General features: G+C 43.7%; 2 protein-coding genes across 2 annotated transcripts in view; one reads left to right on the top strand and one right to left on the bottom strand.

The window, feature by feature from the left end:
• Positions 1 to 6,520: 6,520 nt before the first annotated feature.
• Positions 6,521 to 18,801, bottom strand: SARC_08595 (hypothetical protein; the record flags this gene model as incomplete). The annotated part of the gene is made up of 15 exons (XM_014297421.1): positions 17,709 to 18,801; positions 17,176 to 17,336; positions 16,683 to 16,763; positions 16,248 to 16,351; positions 15,251 to 15,514; positions 14,148 to 14,936; positions 12,946 to 13,649; positions 12,308 to 12,449; positions 11,256 to 11,431; positions 10,651 to 10,742; positions 9,743 to 10,234; positions 9,358 to 9,511; positions 8,105 to 8,260; positions 7,131 to 7,597; positions 6,521 to 6,630 (listed from the first exon to the last, which is right to left on the bottom strand). The coding sequence occupies exons 1-15, from the start codon at positions 18,785 to 18,787 to the stop codon at positions 6,521 to 6,523; spliced, it is 4,971 nt and encodes a 1,656-aa protein (XP_014152896.1). The 5' UTR covers positions 18,788 to 18,801.
• A 278-nt stretch (positions 18,802 to 19,079) lies between these two features.
• SARC_08594 (hypothetical protein) overlaps positions 19,080 to 19,475 on the top strand; it is a 3,284-nt gene continuing 2,888 nt past the window's right edge. The window contains exon 1 of the mRNA XM_014297420.1: positions 19,080 to 19,229. Coding sequence (XP_014152895.1) covers positions 19,185 to 19,229 — 45 coding nt within the window. The 5' untranslated portion in view covers positions 19,080 to 19,184. The remainder of the gene's footprint in view (positions 19,230 to 19,475) is intronic.

Genomic DNA, 19,475 nt, shown 5'->3' with positions numbered 1-19,475 from the left:
TTACGGGCATCAATATGCGACGATAATGCCGCCTTTGATAGTAGGAGATATATCGCAAGATAAACATTGGATACCGTTCAAGATTAAAATGGGCAAAGGTCGTCCTGCCAAAAGGAGAACATCAAAGATACCTGTAAAGAAACAGCGGTTTTGTCTGATGTGCAAGGAGCTTGGGCTTATGGCCAAAACTTGTAGCAGAAAGACAACGGCGGCTGTACTGGCGATGTTGGGTAGAGTTCCAGAATAAGTGACTTAGTAACACAAGTAATACCTCTATATAATCTGTACTTAGTAAACCTGTACATACTACATAGTAAAACATCGATAAAATAAAATGGTCTATCATTTCATCAATACAACCTCGTTTGATTGAAGTGCTGTTTCTGGGCTTTATGCTTACGTAACCCTTGACCTCTTCATTCAATTACTTGCGGCCTATATACCATAGTATATTCCAGTCAATTTAAACATTTTCAAAAAAATCTGACCTTGAAACGTAATACCAGGAAAGCGTGGGGGGTACATACCTCTCTAGCCTCTCTAGAGCCGCTCTAGGCTATTTACGTATTTAGAACACATATTGTGTAATCATTTTTCAGTGATTTTTGTCTCTATTTAAAAAAAACAAAAACAAAAAACAATATGTACAACAATCCATAGCCTTCTAAATAGTAATTTGACAGGCTATGAACAATCGATTGTTGGTAATAAATTCGGTTGTAAATATCATGTACGTTATTCAAAATATTAATAGGAAGAAATCCCTCTCGCGGTACTGTTAACTGTAGTTCTGAGGCTTCTGCAATAACGAGCCAATAAGGAATGGTCAGATTACGGGACTAAATTTAAAATTTATTTTAACTCTGGAACTTTGGAAGTCAAAACTCGAAAGTCGAAACCCAAGTCGTCTTCCCGGCTCCGCTCTCGTCAATCCGTCCTTGATCAAAATAGACTCTCTGACAGTCTGACTCCCAAGATAGCAAAATCAACATACATACTGACGTCAGTTGGTATAAAAAAAAAGCTGTACTCATTGTACACTCATCAGTCATCAACTCATCACTCTTGTTAGTGCTTCGTCAATCGTACGGAGTCATAAACTCGCGTCACCGACTCACCGATCACAACAATAAATAATCGTGATGACCATCATTCATCGTCGCTATATAAACATTAAACCCGGGCCGTATACCTTGCTTCAATACAGTATTTGTACGTTTTTAAAAAGAAACTTTAGTAAAAAAATACTTAAAACCATCCAAGTCCATTTGAGTTTTCAGTTTTGACTCGTGAGTCTGCAAATACACCAATGATTACCTATTCCTTATATATGATAGGTCAAATACCTCTCTACCTCTCCAGCTCAGCTCCCGCTTCCTAATCAAATGGCTTGCAGTAGCCCCTGTTCTAGATGAGATCATGAACGAAATCGACTTTTAGGGTAACTACTAGGCCAGTCGTTTGGTCGGGCATTTCACAGCCTTTAACACCTGATATAGAGTTTGTATAACACCACAGAACAAAATAGCACTATAACAAATACAATATGTAGCCATGGATCGTAAATCCGACCGCAGATTATGGCTCACCCTCTATTGCAACAAATGTTGACAAAAACTCCACACCCCACTGTAGTCCCCAGTGGCCCTGTCTACAGAGTACAGACTACTACAGTCCACTCTCCAGTCTAGTCTGTCTCAGTCAGTCTGTGAGTCGTGAGTCCGTGTGGGCGGTGGGTGGGAGCCTTGGCCCGTAGGCCCGTGTGCCCTGAGGTCCTTACGACTGCCAAATCGTCGCAACTACCTAAAATCGATTTCGAGAGCAGTTTTGGGCTGACTAATAATATTCGGCTAATTTTTGGTGCGGACATTAGGTTTCACAATCCGGACTTTTTGAAGCGATGTATTGGCAATAACACCCGATCCCAATGGTGAAAATCTAAAAACTCGACGGGTTTGACCTCCCTTACTCAAGGCCTTTCGATACCAATGTCTAAGTCAAAATTTTATAGGTTATAAATTTTTCATCCTGTATATGCTAAGCCAAAAAAGTACATTTTACTTAGTGTCAACATTCGGGCCGGGCAAAAGTCTATTCTACCTAATATAAACAAATTTTGGAAACTCATTGGTTTTGGCATTAAATAATCAAGATCTGCCAAAAGCAACCACTCATTATAGAAAAAAAAATAGGAAATATTTAGGGGTGATAATCAGGATGAACGACCTGGTTCTCACTGCATCATATTTACAGCTATTTTTTTTTCATACATATTTTTTTTTGTTGATATTTCTTGAAAAATTAAGTTTTTATAAACAACTCCCAAATTAGTAAATATGACTAAGCTTATTTTCATTGGTTTCAACCAGGATCATTTCTCTCTTCGAGTCTTCGACCAATGGTCACCAGCTCATCATTTATAAAATATTTAAATTTATACCAATGAAAACTCACGCCTCGACCAGTCGACACTCGACTGGCCCGTACGCCGGTACGGGATAGAAGTTGAACATAGAGCGCATATTTATTCGACTTTAAAACGTTATAACGGTTATTCTTTTTATAGGACTGGTTTGTATCATGAAAATGGTACTCGTGTAAATGTTTAGACCCGTAAGTTGCACCTATGAGCATATAAAGGATCGCACATAGAATAAAAGTTGAACGTAAACGTATATTTATTACACGATTTTTAAAAGTTTTAGCGGAACACGGTTTGAGGTTAGGCTTCGAGTCTCAATTCGCAAGATGCAAACTCCGCAAACTCGACCCCAGTCTACATACCACCTTCAGGCTATTTACATACCAGCTACCGGTCTAAAGTTTATTAAAAGAAAATAAAAACAAAACAGAGGAGAACCCTTTTTCTTATAAAAAAACCATAAAGAATCAATTATTGAGAACACTAAAAAAGATAAAAACAAAAGCGCAGCAGCGAGCAGCAGGGCAACAAGCCAGCAACTAAATAAAATTTAAAAAAGCAAGTGACGATTGGGTCCGAAAGGTTAATAGAGCGAGTAGACAACTCATTGGATCACGTATGTTGTACTTTATACATCATTGGCAACAACAATGGAGGGTTGCCACGCGTAAGCAACTGATAGACGATTGGCCGTGTGAGAGTGTTGACGAAGATTAACACACAAGTCATGCAGACTTTCAGCCGTCACCGCGTCAGTTATATTCAACATGAGTCAATAATTCATCTGTGAGTGGTTTATATAATAAATTTAGTAATCTTTCCTTATATCTCATGAATCTGAATCTCCTATCCATGGCAAAAAGGTTTCGATGATTATCACAAGATCTTGTCCCTTGATAATGGAGTTTGGCGTATATAACGCGATGTATAATTGTAATATCAAACCTAAAACACATTTGTAATGTACAAGTGCGGCCGATGATGATACCTGAAGTCACGCTGGCATTAATATCCACTCGAGCTGTAGAACTGTTGACTTGAAACCTAACATCCGTAAATCGTTCAGTCCTAAGGCCCAGTAAAATTTGTGGATCATGAACAGTATGAAGAAAATGGTCAATTCGACCAAATCGAGGCTTCTAGAGCTGCTTGGTTTTCGGTACCCATATTAACCTGAAAAGACATATTTTCACTGTCTGCTAAATCTCTGTTAGCGATGGAATCCACAAGCAAAAACGAAGAGAGCAATGGTCACAGTCTCGTTAAATCATCACATATCGTGTTCGGTGATGTTCTCGCTAGTCATTTGATTTACTCAAGAAATATTTAGAGACTTCCTGGAGGAATGCTCGGCTATGCTGTCTCGGATATTGAGCGACAATATGATACGTTTCCCCCGAAAAATTTTACCATGCTTCGAGTACATGACGTTGATACGAGTCGAACCTTGTTGAGAAGGCAGAGCCCTTTTAGATGGATTACGCACATCGGGTGACTTGCGGACACCGCACTTTGAATATCGACGCGTAGACGAATACTGCAAGCGTACCCCATTGCTGAGCTTATCACCAATGATCGCAATAATTTGGAATGAAAATGATATAGCTAAAAGAGCAACAATATTTAGAATATCCGTTGCCAGCTTGAAATTTGCCTGACAACCACAAGAGGGTATTTATTTTTAAAGCAGTGTCAGAGTACTGCCAAGTGCCAGCTGCCAAGTGCGGACTGTTGAGTGCAGTGCCAGACTCGTTGCTATTTTGACTTTTGCACTTTGTACTCGCCACAGGTGCCAGTCGCCACTCGCCACTCGCGACTCGCCACGTTATCCACGAATAGCAGTGTTTTAGGCGGTTGGCAGTGGCACTCGCGTGAAAGAGTTCACAAAACGAAAGGAGAAAGAGTATTTTGTATTTCACCAATTGTTTTTGAAAAAACTAAAAAAGTACAATCGCAAAAACTAAAATAAAAGTCGATTCGGATCACGGATGTATTTAGTATTTACGCGGTACACGGCTATGTACACCGGTACAGAATACGATTTTTAGAAGGCTAATAAAAAAAATTAGAGAATTCACATATAACCCTCTAACTAGAGATTAAAAATATATCAACAACGGCATGACCCTCTACTAGAGATAAGAAAGAAAATATGGCTGAACCATAGCCTTCTAAATTGAAACACAGACTAACGTCCGAAGGACATTGACTTGCTCTCACATTGACTCAGTCTCACACTTCTCTGAAGCTCTCAATCACTCACCGGGAGTCGCTGGAGAGTGGAGATAGTTATAATGGAGACTGGAGAGTGGACTGTAGTAGTCTGTACTCTGTAGACAGGGCCACTGGGGACTACAGTGGGGTGTGGAGTTTTTGTCAACATTTGTTGCAATAGAGGGTGAGCCATAATCTGCGGTCGGATTTACGATCCATGGCTACATATTGTATTTGTTATAGTGCTATTTTGTTCTGTGGTGTTATACAAACTCTATATCAGGTGTTAAAGGCTGTGAAATGCCCGACCAAACGACTGGCCTAGTAGTTACCCTAAAAGTCGATTTCGTTCATGATCTCATCTAGAACAGGGGCTACTGCAAGCCATTTGATTAGGAAGCGGGAGCTGAGCTGGAGAGGTATTTGACCTATCACATATTAGGAATAGGTAATCATTGGTGAATAACGAACGTCCACCGAGATGCAGAGGGGGTAGTGCACGAGATGGGAAAATAGCCAGAAGAAGAGCATTAGAGAGATTCTTAGGGAGAGCTCAAGTATGAAAATCAACAGCTCCGAAAGCTCTGCTGAGAATGTAGTCATCTGGAATTCAGATGATGTCACACGCATAGACTTTGGGTGTAGAGATAGGTGTTTGAAATGGATGAGTATTGGGGTGTGGGACAAGCACTAGTGTGATGTGTAGGTGTGTGATAATAGGTAGGATAAAGAGAGGAAACGCGATGCTAAGCTTTAGAGTGATGATGAGTGGGAGAGGATGGGATGTGATGTAGTTGGTGCATAGTATTGTAGATGGGAATATATGAGTGCCAACGTTCAGCAATTATCTAGTATTAAATTTAAAAGTGCGTTGTTGGAGGAGATAATAGGACTGGTGAGGCGGAGGAGGGGATGGTGAATGCATTGTGAGTGCGAGAGGTAAATTGCTGTGTGTGGGTGGGTGCGTGGGGCAAGGGAGACATGAGAAATTCGGTAGTGAACCAGGAGGTTTGGAAGTGCCAGAGCAATTTGGCGATGATTGCGGTAGGATCAACCCTTTTGAAGATTCCATCTTCATATGTTATGTCGAAGCTAAGATTTCTGCCCAGGAACTCAACTTTGTGAACGCATACAGCCAAATGCCAGTTAGCAGCAGGAGATCGATTTTTGTTCGCTGTATGATATTGAGCTTCTTTTTCGACCATAGTCAAGTATGTCTGATACGTTTTGGTGTCATACTCCTGAGAAAAAAACCGGTTGCCATATTCCATGGGATAATTACCTTGAGAAACTATGAAATATTTATAATCGTCAATATAATTTCCCATTGCTATGTTGCGAGTTTTGAGAATCCGAATTGAATTTCTGTGACTATTCAACGTGTGTTTTCTAAAATTAAGAAGCAACTGAAAATACCTTAAATAGGGTGCGGCGGTCACTTGTACTTCTCTCTAGATAAACACGGAACTAGGGATTGTCAAGTATTTCTGCTGTCGCCATGAGTGTGGAATTGCTTTTGATTACGCTTGAAATAGCTGCGCGATGAATAAGGATTTGATGCAAATTTGTTGCTGATCTTATATGCTCACATCTAATGGCAGTGACGTTGATAGTATACGCGAGTCGATCGATCCCCAGTATACAGACAGCAACGCAGGTGAATCTTCTATTGATGAACGACAAACAATCCTTTATCTAAGACAAGGGTCTTAAATACACAATATTATGCATTCTGAATTCAACCTAAGAGCTAAGAAACACCATTTACCCCTGTCAATCGATTGGTCTTTCCACGAAAACCTAAATATATACTGTTGTGTAACCCAAATCTCTCTCACATGCGGTGTTCGAAGAAGTAACTGAATACTGACAGATCCGATCTCACTACAATAGCTCCAGTTCCTCCAGAGGCGTGCGAACTCTCAGTTCCTTTTCCTGCATCAAGTCCACAGCGATACGCCAAGCCTCCGCATTATCGCTGAAGTTCGATACGGCTGTGAATGTAGTTCAAAAATTTAAGGCTCAGAATAGAAAGGGGGTCATGGTTGCAGAGCAGAACCAGGACAAATTAGGACATAGTGGCATGTGATACACGCATGGAGAATGACACAGACAACATTCCTGCAATAAATTGGAGGTCCTAAACTAGTAGTCAATTGCTAAACATCTCATCGCTGACTGAAAACAAATCATTAGGGGGCATCTAGTATCCAAATCAAGCAGCCAGCAACTATACTGCGTAGTTGAAATCAAGTCAATGGTGCAAAATCTACAGTTTGAGGTATGATTCGAGAGTTCTGTATATGCTCAACACTGTATTACGATTTGACCAACGGGGGACACGGATGCAGCGTGCAACACGACTGAGGGACTAGCAATCGCAATCACGATATACACTCTTCTAAATTCTTCTAACGTCCAGTGCCCAAGACATTCAGCTGTGAGAAAGTACGATCGATACAGACGTGAAGGATGGAACTCATAGCCAACATACCATGTATATATAGCGACTTCGTTCCCGGACAGGCCTCTAACGCTCTGTAGAACACCTCCTCAACGGTCTTATTGTTCGCAGCAATGGCCTTCTGCTCAGCATTCTCGGTAGAACAACTTCTGCAAGCACGATTGTCAAGTAAACCATTTCTGGCCTGTGCTCGGTTACTTGTAACTAGTTGTTCGTGCTCACGTATTCCTGACGTGCGTGTTTCACCTGTTGGACGCTCGTGGGATTGCTTCGGTGAAGCGTCTACGTCCGCAGTGGCGTTTTCCCCATCGGTCGCAGTGATTGTGTGCTTGTTTCTCTTCTCTGGGTCGACACCCTCCTTCTCTCCCTTGGCAACTCCCATACCCGAGCTTAACGATAGGAAATATGTTGGCGTGTCCAAGCGTTTCTTCAGCGCTATCCGTAAGTATACGTGCCATATAACAGGTGCAGAAATGGCGTATTCGTTCGCGACAGCTCTGCAGTGACAAGGTACAAGCAACAAGTTCGAAAGATACGTGCTTAATGACGACTAGATGGCATCAGACATTCCGTTGGCTCAGGTGAGGGGTAGACGGTTTGTCGCATTCATGACACTTCGAAGTTTTTATGTAGTGTTCGGTATGAGCAAGCACAGCACCAACAAGCAACCTATTGAGTAGTTTAACGTCAAATTACAAAGTGAAGTGTCTGTCTAGGAATGCTTGGGTTGATATGCTAGATCACAGGCGAGGAATAACAAGAGTGTCCCCTCGCAAAGTGCCTACAGTATTCGGTACGTGCAAACCTCAATTAAAATCCTACACAAGACATTTATACAGCGTAGCTGTACAGCTCCCGACACTACTCTTATTAGGGAAGATATGTGTGACACATATGTCAACATCGGCACTCACATGTTAGCTTGTCAGGGTACACAATCACTTTACCCGACAAGCTCACCGCAAACAAGACCCAATGTCAAAATGTCAGCTCACAATGCTCACCTTTCTAACAGCGAAATCACACGACTGTGCACCGGATTGCGCATCACCATTTCAGCCTGGAGTGCAAACAACCAAGTGGTGATAGGCAGATCCACCGTGAAATACAGACACAACAGATTGTCCATGAACTGCCGTCGCCGGGTCATTAAGCCTTGTCTGTGCAACGAACGGTGTAAGAGATACATAAATGGGGTGCGTGCACTAAAAGGTCAGTATCGAAAGGTCAGTATCGAACTGCAAGAGAAAGAGATACAACAATTACATATGCATTCATCATGGGTTGGATTGATGCATTATTTGTACGTGACTGTTTCCCAGAAGAGTTTCCTGGCCGCTAAATGCGATAGACGCGTGTGCTCAGCAGTCTGCCCCTATCGCTGTGTCTGTCTTTAACGTGGTCATATATCTGGATAAAAAATTATAGTGGCATCCACGAGTTGCTCAAACGCGCATTGTAGAAAGTGGGTTCTACGCCTATGAAGTAATAGTGGGATACAGGCATGTGTCAGCTGAATCATAAGACTGACACGAGCGTGATCCGTCAGATTTGCATCCGTTCTGCCGGGGCATTGTGGACTACTGCATCTGAACACTACGCACTACAGAGGCTCTTAGCTCCTCAAGCAAATGTCCGTGAAATGACGTACTGTGGGTTCAAAGTGTAAATACCACGCACAAGGTTTACGGGCACCACACTACCACCGTATGTCATTTAGGCATCGTATTTATCTTTGAGAGAATCGGGATGTGTGAGCTACAAACTGTACAGAACAGGAAGACACCCCAAATTAGCGTGAGTAGACAACTCCAATCGTATAGGACATGGACTGACATTTTGAATCAAAAGAGTACAAAATGAGTCATTGATCGATGTCAATAAAATTTTTAAGCAATTTGCAGTGATCGCATTTAGTTAATTTCATATAGTGCTCCGTGACATAGTATAGGGAAGCCTGTATCTGCCTAGCAGCATTTGCCATAATTGACCAATGGAATGGCACAGTTGTGCCCGATGTGATGTTGTACTTTCAACAGATATATATATCGTCCTTGCGAATTAAATGTTGCAATTGCACACAGCCACAAAGTATATGCTCCCTACATAAATAACTTTTATCCTGTTCTTTTTAGATATAGTTTAGGAACAACAACGGTTGAAAACAACTGGCCGTGGTCTCCAAAGCAGCAATACAATACACCTCAGAACACACGACTGAGACTATACATGAGATAGAAATCACCGTGTCACCTACCTAGCTTCAGCCAAGATGTACTGAGACAGAAAGTATGTATTTCCCGGGAAGAGAAGGAGAGCGGTCTCCAGTACCTGCCTAGATTTATTCAGAGGGCTGGCGTGCGCCTGCGCGTGTCGCACCATCATCTCCACATAGCCTGTCAGTAACGTCTCTGCAGGAATGAACGGATTTAATAGGAACTCGCGATTGGCATTGATTATAAGGTGGGGCCTGACAAGCATATCGATGGTATATCGATGATAGAAGACAGACGAGTGTACAAAAGTCCGCGGATGGTTGATGTGAACGGTAGAGCAGCGAGCGAGCCTAAAGTCTAATACAAACTGAAGCATCTTTAAGACGTCTCATACCATACAGGGCAGACGTACACACTACAACATACCTACTACAGCACTGGATGGCTCTACAAATGTCCATTCATGCTCGTCCGCACCAGTGCCATTTACATCCACAGGCATGTTCTTGGGTCGCTTCAAAGCCCCCAGCGTCTGGCTCTTGGCCATCGCCTGATTGTACACACCTTTTCCCAACATCCATTGTAGCGCCTCCGTGTACACACTCTGCGCTGCATCCAGCGACGGCAGTCTGCGCATAGCCGCCTCTCCACCAGACACACCTGGTATTGGTTGGCTGCGCACCGGTGTGTGGTCGCCGGGCGTGTACATTGGACTGAGGTACTCGAAGAGTGCATAACAGTCAATGAAATGCACCATTGCACTACCTCCTACGGGGTGGTGTACTGGTGGTACGGCGTCCTCGGTCTCCGTGGCTGGCGTACGAGCCGTTGTGCTTGCCCATCGGAGCGCCTTGTCTGGGCTGAGGAAGACCAATTGACTATATATGTTTGCATACGTGCGCTTTGCTACCATCAACTCTGTGAAGGTAGATCGGGTTGAATAATATCAGCAGACTGGTTTTAATTGGCCTGGCAGGTGTGTAAATATACCCCGGAATACCACACCGTTTTGCGAGAACCACACTTTTAAGCGGCTGATGGCCTTCTCAAGTATTTGCACGCAAAATGAAATGCAAAATATGCCACTCTCGCGCAATGAGAATATGCTCTCACCAGCTGCAGGGTTCATAGGGGTCGCACGTACATGCTACATTGTACGATTTTTATTGGCTAAATTCTGAACTTTTAATATGTCGTAAACTGTACTGCTGAACTACACTGGCCGAGAGGCACAGAAAACGCGCTGACATGCAAATGGTGGTAGAATGAATAATAGCAAGTGACAGTACGATGGATACTAACAAGTGGCGGTAAGATGGGTTTTTACAAGTTACCTGTGGTAGACAGCATGGGTAACGCCCCTTTCTTAATGGGCTTTTCATTAGCGTTGGGCTGTTTTACGAAAGCCACCAACGCGTGGAGCACGCTGTACGACGTTGGACGCGGAAAGAAAGGACCGATCAGAAGGGAGTGTATAATAATGAAACGAAACAGTGTATAGCAATTTGAAGGAGGCTCAAATTGAGACATGGCAATGGAAGGGTCTGACCAATATAGCAATTATTAGTGTGGCTGAATTAGTTCACAGTAGATATATATTTCTGAACAAAATTGATTACGAAAATAGTGGAAATGCAAACCTACAGATAAATACCTAGAGAAGGATTGTTGCAGATAGATACACCAAAACTACCCTGAGGGTTTAGGCTAATGGCTTGTATGCGTGTACTAAGGGGAGTGCAAAATAACATTGTATCCATGTAGAATGAAGACCTACACAGATACCACAATTGTGGAGAGCGCGTGAGACTACACATAGCTCGGCACCGATGACGGATTAGCCATGTAAAGAAGCCATACTTTTGCGGCACAACTCGTGTCGACACTAATACTTTCCATTTTAGAGTACTGATACATAACGAAACTCAATGTAACGTACCTGTAGAACTCCCCCTGAACAAGCCCCAATTGTGTCATGCCTTTCAGTATAAGCCACATATCCCAGGAGGGAAGGGTGGCACCAATGGGATGCGAGTGCTGCCCAGGGTTTATGACGCTCTCCGCTGACTGTTGAATATCTGCTTGACGTCGCATTGAAAGGATACGAGCGTACGCCTGATAATGAGTATGAAGGAAGAAGGCAGTACTGAACAACATGCGAGATATACATTTTGCGCCATGATTTTCTGAGAACTCGTCGCGCAGCACTGTCAGAAGGTGGCTAGCTCAACGGAGATTGTTTGCTGCTACTATGTTGTCATTCCTGAAAGTTCAGGTCTTACGGTGACAGGTAAAGCACACGAGTCTGACAGTTGAGGTTAATGTACAGTAAATGAATGTGAAAATTGCGGCAATCGATTATGATATGCTTGTGTTCGATGTGACGTGCAGTGTGGCATGTGATAAAGTAGAGCTCACCCGAATGAGTCTATGGCTGTTAGAAACAGAGAAAGAGCTGATGTCGTATTCCGAATGTCGTACACCTCGTGAGAGTATTGCGGTGCACAACATCGATCGCTATACACGTACGTAAGCGTGTGCTATACTCATGGCAAACTGGCAACCATAATCTCGCAAGCAATTGCGAAGCGAATTACTAACCTCTAGAGGTAACATCCAATGTACACATGAAGTCGACGGATAAACTACACTGCAGCCGATGGCGATGAAATACTTCGAATATCTGAAGCTCAATATAATATCCACCACCAAACTAAGGGAACAGCAAACTACTCCCAAACCCAGGAAATACGGAACTGCGAGTTTTCGGACACACAAGAGACATACACAGATCGCTATTGCATCTAAACGACCAAGCAATTACTCCCCTGCACATCCTAGTTGTAAGTACAATGACGCTCACAAGAACCACCATGATGGACGTCGTACGTGAGATTCGGATGCATGAATTGGACCAAATCTCTTTAAAATTCGGATATCGTGCATCCGTATTCAATGCAGACAAAGGGTGTTTCGAGGCAGTATTCTCACCTTTCGGGCCGCTTTGCGGTTACCCAGTTGGAGCTCTAATTGGCAGTACGTATACCATAGCCGATAATTTTCCCCGTATCGAGCACACGATAAAAGAGTCTTGCACTTTTCAATTCCATCTTCAATCGCTAATGCTCCGTCGCTGTGAGTGAATAGAAGGAATCACAATAGGCATTTGTGACACAATGCGATATTCACGTGCCGTGTGTTAGGTATGTCCTTACGTAACGAACGCCACGCTATTGTAGCATCAATGAGTAACAAGCATTCATGAAAAAGTCATGGAATGCGAGCGCAAAGAGACTAGCGTAGAGATTTATCGATATTTTCTATCGTTGTAGTGTTTGAACTAGATATCGTGCTTATAATGTAATATACTACTACGCTTCCACCCATTTACATTCAAACCATATCTCCAGACTAAGTGACCGACTGTAGATTCAATAGGCACATTCAGGGTTCACCACATATGAGCATATGTTATAAGCACGGAAACAGCATTTTGTTCTATAAGCCCACCCCTTGTGATATCAATTAAGCGTACATAAGTTCTCTCAAACATACATACAATGCCCAAGGACACACTCTCAAACGATACAAAGCGCTCGCACTCTACACAAGCACGCACTAACACATACGGTCCATGCACAACCCAAGCCACACTCCCCAGCAGCAGCTCTTCGTCGTCAGGAAAGAGCATGAGCGCCTGTTCAATGACACGTCCACAAAACTTGTAGAGTCGCTCTATGCAAGGATCTGACGTCCCCAAAGTCGAGCGGTAGCGCAAAATGTCCCTATACCCAGGCAACGGTGTGTAAAACTGTCCCTGGCCACCGATTGCTCTCTCTAACCCAACACGATCGCAGCATCTTGGCCGAATTCTGTTCACCTCTGTATCCAAGCGCATTGTATGCATTAGCGTCGGATGCGCAACTGCTTGTGACGTCTTGAAATAGTCCTCGCTAGCATACCAGGGCTCGCGACCCGGCACACCAACAGACGCTACCCCAACCCGATCGCCAGGGGTGCGAGAATCCAACTCTATTTCATTTCCTCCCATCGATACCGAAGACACATCTGTATCGCCCGGATGCGAGTGTCCGTGTGTGGGTGTATGATACTCCTGTGCTGTCTTACTGTACTCGTTCACATGCTCTGTCTCCAGATAATCTTGGGTAGCATCGGTGGCACGGTGTAGCGCCGCCACATCTACGGCCAGAGGGGACAACAGTGACGATACATCGCACCACTGACGCACACAGTCGTATTGCGTCCACGAACTGGCGTCCGAATCGGGCATGGGTGTGCCCATGGAACGGAGCGCATTCTTTATCATGGAAAGCTGTATGTTAGTACGTAAGTGATAGTATTTTCAATTGAAGACCTTGCTCTGTTATTCGTTATCATAGAATATGAGTTTTCTTGGCTTGGCAGACGAGGCTATATACTCCCATCGGAGCTATACTTCACTGTTGCTCGGGAACAAACTACGCGACAATGGAAAGGATGGGCGACGGTGAGTGTAAGTATGAGACATTTCATTCCAGCACTGACTGGGAATACTTTTCGAAACCGTAGACAGTGCACAACAACCATCCGAACACATATTTGTATTTGTACACATAAATATACACATCTATATATTCGAATGCGAATATATACTTCATATAAAAATATAAATATAAATACAAATACAAATACAAATACAGATATTTATATATATATATATATGTGTATATATGTATATATATATATATATATACATATATATATATAAACACACACATACATACATATATATTGGTTACCAGAAAAGCAGGATGCCACACACTCCACGTACCACATCTGCCTTGCATCGAATATCCACCAAAGACTCCACGACGTCTTCGCCCAGCACCATCCGATCTGCATCCTCTACACTATCGGTCTCCTCGGTGTTCATCCTTGCGCACGCACCGTTGCCAGGGCTTCTTAAAAGAAGGACCGGACTGATGCCAAAGTCTTCACACACACTGGCCCCGCTCTCGCCGCAGCCCAGATGCCAGGGCAAGGCCTCGCCTATCCCTCTATATAGCTCCATCCATAGCCATTGTTCCCTTTCGCTGGCTCGCGCACGTTTCAAATGATCTAAAGTGTCTCCCGTCCCGCGGGTACTTATACTGCCTTCCAAATCCCTACTACTCAACTCACCAGATGTGTATTCATTTGCCTTGCCGCTTGCCTCAACGCCCTCTCGTATAGGGTAAGGGCGTGTATCCCCAACAGCATGTGCTCGCCATCCCTTCGTATGCCTCTCGCCAAATCTCGGCACTTCCGAATCCCAGAACGGCTCAAAAAACTCTCTTGAACGCACATGTACACCCGAATGCGCGTCAGACGGTTGGCCAAATGTGTTGTACTCAACAACTGCTTGTAACCATCCAATAGCCAATTCAGTATGGCCCGCATCCCATATGACTCGAAAGTATTGACTCATGAGTCTAACCAAATCCGGGTCGGAAAGCAGCTCCCCCGAGGACGTGCTTGCGCGCAGTGTACGTGCTTGTACAGCGCCCTGAGAGTGTAATGCTGAATTCCTTTCGTTATAGCTTGTCAGTGTACGTAGGCAGCGATCGAAGGTAGAAGTGATCTGTTTAGATTTCACGGAAAAAAATCATAATAAGAGAAGCTATCATCGCGACAGTATGTCATATATTTGGACCAAACAAGAGCGGCATGAGCTTGGCCTGATGGTCCAATATATCTGTGCATGCATGGTGCTCGGTGATCTACTTAGGTGAATACTAGATCACGTGGGAACACACAAACAACGTGGAATATTAACTATACATAGGCAGGCTAAAACCAAACAGACACGTACGAAAGTTTTAACATGTAGTAACGTGTGCGACACAGTCGACTGTGGCCAACAATCACGAAGTGTATGGCAAGCCTTACACACACCTGCCGGAATTTATACGAAGCGAAATGTGTGGTTCGCATTAGTAAATAGCCATTCCAAAGAGCTGGCGATGCGGAGAACATAGCCATAGCTTCGCGCCATAACTTTGCTAGTTCAGATGTCTCGGCCAATTCGCTGGAAAGCCTCAAGTAGTGCAAACGGAGCACCTCATTGGATTGATTTGCGTACACAGCCTTCTCCAGTATAGCTAACTGCTTTTCTCGCACGATTTTCCTCAGTACCTTTGTGTGTTTCCCTTGTAGAGCCTACGAAGTACAGTCCATGATTATGTGGTTGAGTACGTGATAAGAATCGTAAAGAGAGACTTGCGACCATATACTCGAACATAAACATACACATCCATGTTCATTGATAAAGATGATGTATACATCTATTTCTTCGGTTGGAAAACCGATGTTGTAAATGTGTCTAGTTGGAGTTGCAGATAAGGGCACATCGATTATCATTTCGAATATGTCTTTGGAACCCAATTGTAAAGTGCGCGCCAAATCGTGATACTGGCATATCCGTGTCTGATAAGGAAACGTGAGCGAGCTAAAAGCACTTTCACAGTGATAACAGAGTCGTTTCTCCAGTAGCGTACAGAGATTAGTCCTCTGAAAGCACACGTACACGTATACATAGATAAATTCGTAAGCATATACACACATTCATGAATTCGTTTGACAAGGCAGAGCCTTGGGTACGCGTTACACTACTATACATCTTTGCAGTAAATTCACTATTCCATTCTTGCGAACATCGTTGATTACCGTAAGACGAATACAGTGTACGTACTCATGTTCATCTATAAAAGGTGAACGTATAATTTGTTCACGGGTTGGAATAACCGCCACGCGGCAACGTCCAAACACACTAGACAGATGAAAATACATGTCCGTACTGTACCAAGAATATGACCAGTTTACGCTAGGTCTACTTAGACAGCGATAGTACATAAGCCTACACAGCACTCATTGGCCACCTCAAATAACGCACCTCGGCTTGCAAGGCTACCAACGACAGCCAGGTTGAGGTATTACTGGGATTCTCGCGGAGCAATCGGCCGTATAGAAGGCGACGAGCGTCGCGTGTGTTGCTGCCTACGTGTTCGTCCTCGAGCGTATCTCCCTCGATTTTTTTTATCATTTACACCTGCCGATAAAAGTAATGCGAGAGACTTTCAACCGATGAAATAAAGTCTTGAAGCATGTGCTGATTTTGCCACTTCATTTGAATCGTTGTCGACTCTCATGAGGGATTATACTTTGGAGACTGGGACCTGAAGCATCGCAGTATGTCTCCTTGGTACATGAATGACATTCGACAGCATCCTTAACTATATTAATACTGCTAAGCGACACTTGCGGAGCGTCGCATAAGGAAATACATTTGTTTTGCCTCTCAGATGTTTCACAATACATAAGTACACACCTGTAGCTGACGTAGTGCTGCTTAGTGGCAGGAACTCGGCAGCTTCGTGTGGTGATTTTCTCAACTCTTTGTTGTCCTCTACTGTAGTGAATTGATCAATCGGCAAAATTAAACGGAGGATGTGAGTTCAGAATTTGCAAAATGCATTGCACAACTAAGGTGGCTTATGGAGACTATTTAGGTAAGTAAACCAGGTACACCTGGCAGCAATCGAAGAGTGTTGTGATGTATCTCACAATTACAACAAGTATACAGACTAACCTGGAGTGAGGTGGAATATAAAACTGGACTCAGACAAAAGTGAAGAGAACTGACAATGCACTAGTGTACAAATAGTATGCACGTGCCATTATATTATCAGACGGACGGGGTTGTGGTGATAAAGAGTTTCATGGTGAAACGCTGCTTAGTTATGGTGTCTGAACTTTTAAAAAACGCCCATACAACGTCTATTTCTCACATTCCTCTCAAAACTACACCATGCACAACATGCCTGATATTCGTGGAGGTGCAAGAGGTATATCTGTAGGAACTGCCGAGCTCCCAACCCTATCATCGAAATACCTAGCAGTTTTCTTTCTCTCGCGCTCTCTAGCTAAGAAGAAGCCACTGGTACCAAGACTATCTGTGCCGATAACCGTAGCCTCCCGCTGTCTATGACGAAGTACATAAAGGTTGGGCGAGGTGTTATTTATATATAGGAGCTGTACTGCTGTTTAGCTAGGGTAGATGTCATTTAGGCGCAGACCATACGAGTACGAGATACAAGTGCCCATGCAAGTCAAATTGCCGCGGTCACTCCTATTGTAACCCGCGTGACGTGAAAAGAAATAGAAACGTAGCAATAAAAGGCCCATAAATACCTGGACACACACGCCAGAGCTGATGCTGCGTTGTCCGGGACTTAATAGTGCGCCTATGATGCTAGATCATTGCGTTCAAAACATCCCACTATCACTAGAAACGCGCCAGTGAAAAGTGCAAACAAATTCCAGTTGAAGACCTCCACTACTACTGCGTACACACCTGTGGAACTTCGGGACATCCTTCAGATAGGGTGTACCGTATGTCAGATTATCTTTATCATGCCTTTTGTCCGTCTTGAACCCTGCGAAATAGCCACCATTCCCTGTCGAACCTAGCCTACCTTCAACCAAGTTTTCTCTCCGATTTAAATCGTCAATATGCATCCCACTTTTAAGCTTGTGTTTATCTTTGTCCCCTTCATCAGTCCTTGGGATATGTGTCGACTTTCGTTTATGCGATTTGTGGGATGAGTCGGAGCTTGACCCTGTTTTGAACGCTTGCGGTGAATAAGTCCTACTCGTACTTCGCCTATAACCGCGACTATACGTACTTTCGTATCTCCCACTGGTCCCCCTCCTCTCGCTCGACTTACAGTCCCTAGTACGTACTTTCTTATGCGTGGCATTTCCATCATTTCCATCACTAGACCTACTGGGCTTACAGTCACTGTGTGAATTTACCCCGCGTTGCCGGTCTTTACTTCTACCCTCACGACTGCGATCCACAGAGTCTCTTCTCTTATCCGTTTTATATTCTTCATCGCGTAGTTGTGACCTACGTATGTTCCCTCTTTCCTCATGCCAATCTCTGGTATATCTCTCCTTACCCTGATCTTGTCGCGTCCGTTTGCGCGATCTTTCTGCCGTGTGACCTTCCTGAGCGTCGCTGTTGCTGTCACTTTCACTATATTTATGTTTACGCCGCTTCCCTCCACTACTGTTTCTTTCGCGAGCACTCTTACTCGTACTGCTGCGCTCTTTCTCCGCCTTAGGTTTATTTTTTTTCTCGTTTGTTCGACCACGCTCTTTGTGTTTATGTCTGTGTTTTTTAGTGTGTCTCCCGTTGACATTTTCTAGGCTATCCTGTGTAGTTATCCCAAATTCGTTACCTATCTGTCTGTCTCCTCCATCATGTACTGCATCTACTACAGTTCCCATGAATGAACCGAATCCACTCACTCCCGCACCAGAGCCAACTATGTCACTTGAATCAGCAGCCGAGTTGCGTGTAACATCGTCAGCTGTTGTTGCAGCTACGTTGCCAAATGCGTACATTGGCGCTGTACTATGAAGATTCATACTAGCATTCGAATCTCTACGGGACGGGCATGCGGGGTATGGGCTTCTAGACTGAGCCGGAGACGGATGGAAGTAAGCCGCACACTCCGGCTACTGCGGTGAATGAATTCATATTTATGTACGCAAACCAGAGAGGATATGCAGGAGGAGATAAATATGACATCACAACTTTGTCCATCCAAACCCTACCCCGCACCCCCCCCCCCCCCACCTCATCCCCAGGGTCGCCCCCCCCTAAATTATTTTTTTACTCGATTGTCGCAGGCTGGTCGCAGGCACTCAGTGGCCAGCAAGCTAATATATCATACCTGCACAACTAGTAGCAAGCTCCAGATACATAATAAAGCATATCGAAATATAGTTGACGGTAGCCCTGAGCCAGAATTGGTGTTGCAAAATGATTCGCACAATGAAAGCCTCGCTTCTTTTAGTTCTCTATCTGGTATGACACGATTGTTTGCATAAAGACCTCACAGAATTTATGTTCTGGGTTTGTAATTCAAGTTCAACATATGCACACACACAGCGATATATTGTTTTGCTATCATGATATGCGAACTGCTAATTCTATTTGATATTTACTAGGTATTGTCTCGCTGATCCCGATGTTTGAGCTAATTTTCATTTCTATCAGGCTACCTTACGGGTCGTTGAGAGGTCCGTTTGATTGCATTGATATGGCTTTAAA

This window comes from Sphaeroforma arctica (assembly GCF_001186125.1).
Source record: "Sphaeroforma arctica JP610 unplaced genomic scaffold supercont1.787, whole genome shotgun sequence".
NCBI classification, from domain to species: Eukaryota; class Ichthyosporea; order Ichthyophonida; genus Sphaeroforma; species Sphaeroforma arctica.
The sequence above is the reverse complement of the archived record's forward strand: the minus strand, read 5'-3'. Positions and strand labels throughout refer to the sequence as shown.